Genomic DNA, 8,113 nt, shown 5'->3' on the forward strand with positions numbered 1-8,113 from the left:
CCCCAGGCAAGAATACTGGAGTGGGTTGCATTCCCTTCTCCAGGGGATCTTCCCAACCCAGGGATCAAACTTGAAACCTCCTGCACTGTCAGAAGGGTTCTTTACTTCTAGTGCCACCTGGGAAGCCCCATAAACTCAACAGCAAAATTCCCAAATAATCCAATTAAAAAGTGGGCGAAGAACCTGAATATACATTTTTACGAAGGCATACCAATGGCCAACAGGAGCATAGCAAGGAGCTCAGCATCGATAACCATCAGGGATATGTCAACCAAAGCTACAATGAGACACCACCTCACACCTGTTAAAAAGGCCATTATCAAATACTGGTGAAAATGTGGAGAAAGGGGAACCCTTGTACAGTTAATGTAAATCGGTGCAGCCACTTTGGAAAACTGTATGCAGTTTCCTCAAAAAATTAAAAATAGAATGACCATATGATTCAGTAATCCCAATTCTGGGTATTTATCAGAAGTATCAAACCAGTCAATCTTAAGGGAAATCAACCCTGAATATTCACTGGAAGGACCGATGCTAAAGCTGAAGCTCCAGTATTTTGGTCATCTGATGCGAACAGCTAACTCATTGGAATAGCCCCTGATGCTGGGAAAGATCGAGGGCAGGAGAAGAGGGCCTCAGAGGATGAGATGGCTGGATGGCATCACTGATGCAATGGACGTGAGCTTGGGCAAACTTCGGGAGATGGTGAAGGACAGAGAGACCTGGCGTGCTGCAGTCCGTGAGGTCGCAGAGAGTCAGACACGACTGGGCGACTGAACGGTAACTATTGGAAGGAAATGGAATCACTTATCTTGTCATATACAGTCTTGATTATGTTGTGTATGTTCCTTCTATACTCAATTTGCTGAGAGTTTTCTTATTACGAAAGGATGTTGAATTCTGTCAAATGCTTTTTTATGCATTTGTTGAGATTGTATGGTTTTTATTCTTCGTTCTATTAACAAGGTACATCCCATCTGGTGTATATTCCTGTGTGCTTCCCCCACCTCCAAGCTCCCAGAACTACATAATCATTACAGACCTGCTTTCCTTTGGTCATCCATTTGTTCTTTAATGAGACCAACAAATTTCATTTACTTACCAGAAAATGCTATTTTGTCTCAAGGATACCCCGTGCATACTCTTTCAAATCAATTGAGCAAGTGCTAAGGGATTATTCTTTATCCTGCTTAGAATTCCAAATACAACTTCAATCTAAGAATGTCTTTTCTAATTCTGGAAAATAACCAGCTAGTATTTGTTCAAACATTGCTTCTCCACAATCTTCTGCAACTCTCCTCAGACCATGCTACAGCCTCGACCAATCCACCAAGCCCTGCAAGCTCTCTCCGCATGCGTGCAAGGTTCTGGCCTAAGGTCTCAGAACTATCTTCTAACCCGTCAGCCCTCTACTTATGTCCACAGTTGATCCTGTCTACTGACTTTTAAAAAAATGTTACTGGCTGTGTTTTTCATTTACAAGATTTCTGATTGGTTTTCCTCTCTTCTAGATGTTTTGTTTACAATAATTTTCTTTGGGTGGGGAGGAACGTCTTCATTCTGTGTATCTTTGTTTTTCTCCTTGAGCCTCCTAAATATCCTTACTTGAGTCCTGATGCTGTTGTTCAGTCGCTCAGCTGTGTCCAATTTTTTATGACCCCATGGATGGGCAGCATGCCAGGCTTTCCTGTCCTTCACTGTCTCCCAGAGTTTGCTCAAACTCATGTCCACTGAGTAGGTGATGCCATCCGACCATCCCCTCTGTCGACCCCCTTCTCCTCCTGCCCTCAATCTTTCCCAGCATCAGGGTCTTTTCCAATAAGTTGGCTCTTCACATAGGTGGCTAAAGTATTGGAGCCTCAGCATCAGTCCTTCCAGTGAATATTCAGGATTGATTTTGGTTTGATCTCTTTGCAGTCCAAGAACTCTCAAAGAGTCTTCTCCAGCACCACAGTTCAAAAACATCAATTCTTTGGAGCTCAGCCTTCTTTACGGTCCAACTCTCATACCTGTATGTGACCACTGGAAAAACCAAAGCTTTCACTATATGGACCCCTGTCGGCAAAGTGATGTCTCTGCTTTTTAGGTTTGTCATAGCTTTTCTTCTGAGGAGCCTCTTTTAATTTCATGGCTGCAGTCACCATCCACAGTGGTTTTGGAGCCCAAGAAAATAAAGTGTCCGTTTCCATCAATTCCCCATCTATTTGCCATGAAGTGATAGGACCAGATGCTATGATCTTAGTGTTTTCAATGCTGAGTTTTAAGCCAGCTTTTTCAGTCTTTCACTTCCATCAAGAGGCTCTTTTGCTTTCTGCCATTAGCGCAGTATCCTCTGCATATCTGAGGTCGTTGATATTTCTCCCAGCAGTCTTGATTCCAGCTTGTGATTCATACAGGCTGGCATTTTGCATAATGTACTCTGCATAGAAGTTAAATAAACAGGATGACAATATAGTCTTTATGAGACTGTTTGATAAAATCAGTTTCACCTGAAGTGGATCCTAGTTATGGAAGTGGATGATTTCTTGTTAACATTAGAATTCTGTACATCAATCTTGGAATTTCAGCTTGTAAGCTCTTCAGAAGTGGCATGATTCTTTCTTTCTCCGAGTTCACTGTTTTTGTCTAATGGCTTTATGACAGTCTGTCCAGCCTCAAACCATCTCCTGTGATGGTGCCAAGTGCCTGCTCTGTGTAGGGGACCCTAGAATATTCTGGATGGAGTCGTCCACTGTGGGGCAGGCTGATCCAGGATGAGGTCCCAGCTGCTCCAGGGAAGCTGCAGCACCAGACAGAGGTTGGCTCCCTTTTCCCACTTGTTTTATGAGTGAGTCCATCCAGCTGCTGTCCAGGAAGGTCCCCTGGAGGAGAGCATGGCAAACCCCAACTCCCCCCATCAGTATGCTTGCCTGGAGAATCCCATGGACAGAGGAGCCTGGGGGGCTACAGTCCATAAGGCACACAGAGCTAGACACTACTCAAACAACTTAGCAGGAGCCCACCCAGCTGCTGTCTGCAGCCTCCCACCTGCATGGACCTCCGTGAACAGCTGTGACCTCACATACTATAATCTGCTTACCGATTTTCCCACTGTTGGACATGTTTTTATCTTATTACGAACGAAGTGATAATAAGCATCCTTATATATCTTTCATGGACATATATTCTACTGGCTCCACATTTTCATCAGTATTTGGTAATGTTGGTCTTAATTTTAGCCATTCTGCCAGGGGGGAAAGGGTAGCTACCTGTGATTTTAACTTGCATTCCCTAGTGACTGGTGACTCGACACAATCGCTCATGTTCTTATTGGTCACTCGTGTGACTCCTTGGTGATGACGTGCTTGTCTTTCCCACTGGTTCCACTTCCCCACATTGTTTCAGCTGCATTTTTCTATTTCCCGGATGGGAGTCCTCTGTCTGACTCACAGACGTTACTCTTGTCCTGGTGGTCCACGGTCTAACCTGTTCATTTTGAAGAGCAGAAAAATTTCATTTTGATGGCAGCCTCATTTCTTTTCCCTTGTGATTTGTGTCCTAAGAATTCTTTGCCCATTGCAAAGCTAGTTACTGTTTTCTTCTAGAAGCTTATGTAAATACTTACGTTTTTAGATCAATCGCCTATTTTGTTCTTTTTTTTTGGGGGGGGGGGGGAGCTGTGACAGACACGTGGCTTGGGGAATCGTAGTTCCCTGACCAGGGACTGAACTTGGGCCCTCAACAGTGAAAGCGCTACGTCCTAACCACTGTACCACCAGGGAGACCCCCGTCAGTTCCTCTGTATTAATTTTTTGTATATGGTGTTTGACAGGATTCAAGGTTAATTTCTTTCCATACAGATAGCCAGCTGCCGGCTGAAAAGACTTTCCTTTCCCTGTGTAACTGCCTTGGCAATGTTGTTGAAAATTAACTCACCATGTACCTGTGAGTCTACTCCTGGCTTCTATTCCATTTCACTGACCTATTTCAGGGGCCAGCGAGCTTTCTCTATAAACGCCAGAGAATAAACATGTTGGGGTCTGCAGGCCACATGGCCTCTGTTGCAACTACACAACGCCAGTGACCAGAGAGCAGCAGCTGGGGCTGGGTCCAGGAGCAAGTGTGCGCCCCTCAGAAGCCGCTGCTCTTGTAACCGCCAAGCGTGATTCTCATACACACACTGGTCCGTGTTCAAACTGTTTTGTTCACTACCTGGCTTTGCCTACTGCAATGCCTGTGACATTCTATTGTTCTACCGGCCACTAAACAATGTTTGACAGTCTCCACTCACCGCTCTACTCTGACACCAAACTGACAAATTCTAAGAAAAAAATAAACACCATAACGACCTGCTTGGTCGTGTACCACAGTAACCAACAGCTACGGATACCAGCAGCTGACATTAGCTGAGCGTTTCCACACTGAGCACTGCTCTTTAAATCCTGAAGTTAACCTTCACAAAACTAACATCTGTGCCCCTCTCATCCATGTGTGAAATGAGGACAGCCGTCCATCTCATAAAACTGCTGTGAAGGAAAGTTAATGCACATAAAGCTTTTAGGACAGTGCTTGAAGATCTCAGTTTTGGTTAACAAGCAGAGAACCATACAGGAGAAATAAAAACAGAACCACCCAACATCTTACGTCATGTGGTATGAAACACCGTCAGCTGAGTGGCCCTCATCTTTCAGCACATACAAGCCATCTCAGGGAACAAATTCAAAGGCAGCACTTTGTTCTGTTCACTAGGTAAGCGATGAAGGACTGGCAGAGATGGTAAGGGCAAAGCCCAGACACTGACCACTGAAATGAAGGGCTCAGCAGGAAAGGCATCAGTAAGGACAGGAACAGGAAGCAGACAAAGAAACTGAATCAAAGGAGAGGCTGGCTGTGGAGTGAGGCAAGCAACTCGACTCCTGGCCTGTCCCCGGGGTCCAGGAGCAGCAGACAGTGGACAAAGCAAGGGGCGTGACTCCGTCCCGACAAAACTGAACACAGGTGTTGTGCCAGAGCTGGTACGTGAGAGGTAGCTGACCCTGAGGCAGGAAAATTACTAAATCCATCTTTCTGGAGCGAAGGCACCTGAGTTCTCCAGAGGTGCAGGCTATAAACAGCTCAAACCCAGGCTCGAAGCCAAGATTTGCAAAGGCCAGTAGGTGACATTAGCAGCTGGAGAAGCGAGCAGGGCGTTCATACTAACATTTCTTGTTTTATATCCATGAACTCATTGCTGTGGTTTTCCCATGTGACGGAAAAAGCAGCTGAGACAGAAAAGTTCTCCATCTTGTGCGGGTGGAGTGACTTGTGAGTATGTCAGTGCCAGCTGGCCCTGGTGCCCTTGATGCCTTGGCCCTGAGAGCCTGGCAGGTCCCGCGGTGTCCAGGTACGTAGAGGTGTGTGTCCAGACTAACACAGGGGCCTGGTGACCAGCTGGCTCTGGAGGACGGGTACCAACCAGGGGGACATTTTCTCATGCAAACAGATGGGGAAACAGGGACAGCGAGCAGCTGTGCCATGGCGGTGGTGTTGTGGAACAACTGAGAAGTTTCACCTCCAAGTTACTGCTGGGTCTAGATGCCAGAGCCCCAGGCTGGGGAGGCGCTAAACACGGAGGACACACACAGCAGGAAGACTTGGGCTCACGGTGCTCCCACCATCGACACCGCCTGCTCTCGCCGCGGGGGCAGGACGCCTGTAGCTCGTCACCCAGCATGGCTCCTTCTCGCCAGCCCAGGATCCCATGCCAGGGAGCCCGACCCCTCAGAATCCGGTGGTGTGCTCTCACGGCCCCAAACCCTGTCTGGTTACTAGAGCCCAAGCAAGGTACAGAGAAGACTTCTGGAAACAAAGAACCAGGCTTTATTTTGTCGTTTTTTTCTTTTTTTAAATACAGGTCTGGTATTATAGACATCTGTAGTCTTGCATTCAGTAGGGCCAACCCACAAAAATTAAAGTAGAAACTCAATGAGCGTGTACTCGCTCCAATCCCTGGGGCTGGCAGACTCCCACTCCCAACAGGCTCTGCACTGCCCACCCGTGTCCCCTCCCTGCCAGGCGAGACGAGCAGGACACACCCCAAGGAGAAGCCCCAAGGGCCCTTCCATCAGCAGCGGGTGGGATGAACAAGATGCCGGGTTTACCTTGGGAAGGTGCAGAGGCCGAGGAGATCCAGAGGGTGCGGGACTGTGTGTGCAGCCCTGGAGCCAGGCGGCCCCTGCAGAGCTCTCCACCAGGCCAGACCAGGGCACGCCGGCCGCCGGCAGTTCCCGAGGTCGGGCCGCGTCGGTCAGCACCCTTGAGACCAGCGAGGGGAGGCCTGTCCTCTGGCGGCGTTGAGGGTCCAGGGGAGCGTGCTCGAGGACAGTGTCTTCTGAGAGGAGCTCCCGACAGAAAGGGTCCCTGAGTTGGTGCAGAGGCCAGCGTGGCAGCCCCACTGACTGTCCCAGGGCACGCGGTTGGCCCCACTGTCCTTGGGGGCTAGTCGGCCTCCGGAAACCTCACCAAGGGCCTCCACACCATTTACAGTGGAAAAGTAAACCAGAAATAAGGCATTAGACATTTGATTTTTTTTATTTCCATATGCAATGTAATGTTTAGGCACGCTGCTTGGGATGCTATTTCTAAAAAAATCGTTGGCCATTTTTCAGAATATCCTTTTGGTTTTAAATACTGGTCAAGAAAAACAAATGATGTAAAAATACGTGAATAATTTTCTATCACAGAATGAAAAACTGATTCGCATCTACAAGAGCAAGAGGTGACGTAATCTGACCCTTCCACCCGACTGTGCGGCAATGTGCGCTATATTGCTGCAGCTGTTGAGAAGGCTGTGATGTATTTTTATATCGACATAGAAAATTATAAATTACACTGAATTAGTATCCATAATCACTATATATGTACACAAACCAGTTCTAAAAAAAAATACACTGGTTTAGAATTTACGAGTGAAAACCTCACAAGGTACAGTAAAACAATGAACATGCTGAGGTGCTGGACTCTGATTTCTAGTTTAAAAAGACGAGCCTGTAAAATGAACGCACTCTAATTCCATTAGCAGCACGAGCATTTCCCCACTGACTTGCCTAATACGATTCAGGTATGTTACAGATGCAGATTGCTCTGAAATGTTCATTGGTGATGCTTGTTATTAACAAGGTAAATTTTGGTGAATGGGTTAAAAGGCAGATGAACAACCAAAACAAAACATAAAACAAAAAAAAAACCCAAACCACAAGCCATGTACACTCCCAATATTCTAGTGTTTCACCTGTAGGGATAAACAGTTCAAGCAAACAAGACTTTAACAGAACGTATGGCTTTACAGTAACACAATTATCAACTAAGTTGTAGCAATAAATACTTAATCTCTACCAATAGACTTACATTTTTTGATCCGTTTTTAAACAATACAGAAAACAGTTACCAATTAAAAACTGGTTATAAAAAGAACACCAAATATTTCTTATTCAAAATCACTTTTGTAAGTTAGAACAACCAAAATAACACTTAGAGGGCATTTCAATCCTACAACTCCTTGTCAACCTGGAAGAAAAATGAATTCAGAATTTTGTACAAGGTGAAAAATGTATGAAAACTGCCTAATACTTTGGTCACACTAATAATTGTCAAATAGTTATGTTTCAAATACAATAGATCTGTGTATTCACTTTTATAAAACTATTCTTACAGCCATTTTAACTATAGTATTACTACTATTATTACATGGGTGGCAAGATCTTATTTCACAGGCTACCCATTATTTAGAACAATACAATATAAACATACGCAAAAATTCTTGGTATTTGTCAATGTGCAACATTTGTACACGTCTGGGTTTCTCTGTACAGCGTCTTAGACTAGAATAGAAAGCTTGCTGGTCCTGATCCCTTGCAGAGTGAGTGCAGCGGCGGTGGCTCGGCGGGCTCCCCACGCAGCCCGGAGCCCCACCTGCGCGGCGCCCGCAGCCCTCGGTCAGCAGCATGGGGGGCTCCTCATCATACGGGGCCATTGACCGCCACGTCGCCCGGCACGCTCAGCTGCTCAGTCCTGCAGGGGGGCGAGAGACGGCCTCAGGACTCCCAGAGAGACCAACGCCGTGCCGCCCCCCTGGAGGGGGTGGACGACGTCCATC

The 8,113-nt window shown here is 46.4% G+C and overlaps 1 protein-coding gene across 8 annotated transcripts in view; it reads right to left on the reverse strand.

The window, feature by feature from the left end:
* Window positions 1-5,815: 5,815 nt before the first annotated feature.
* The window catches only part of PPP6R3 (protein phosphatase 6, regulatory subunit 3), a 125,659-nt gene continuing 123,361 nt past the window's right edge, over window positions 5,816-8,113 (reverse strand). For all 8 annotated transcript variants that reach the window (XM_010837662.1, XM_010837665.1, XM_010837664.1 and 5 more), the window contains one exon: window positions 5,816-8,028. In XM_010837662.1, the coding sequence (XP_010835964.1) occupies window positions 7,977-8,028 (52 nt within the window). In that variant the 3' untranslated portion in view covers window positions 5,816-7,976. The remainder of the gene's footprint in view (window positions 8,029-8,113) is intronic.

Source organism: Bison bison, unplaced genomic scaffold (assembly GCF_000754665.1).
Source record: "Bison bison bison isolate TAMUID 2011002044 unplaced genomic scaffold, Bison_UMD1.0 scf7180017864080, whole genome shotgun sequence".
In the NCBI taxonomy this organism is placed as follows: Eukaryota; Metazoa; Chordata; class Mammalia; order Artiodactyla; family Bovidae; genus Bison; species Bison bison.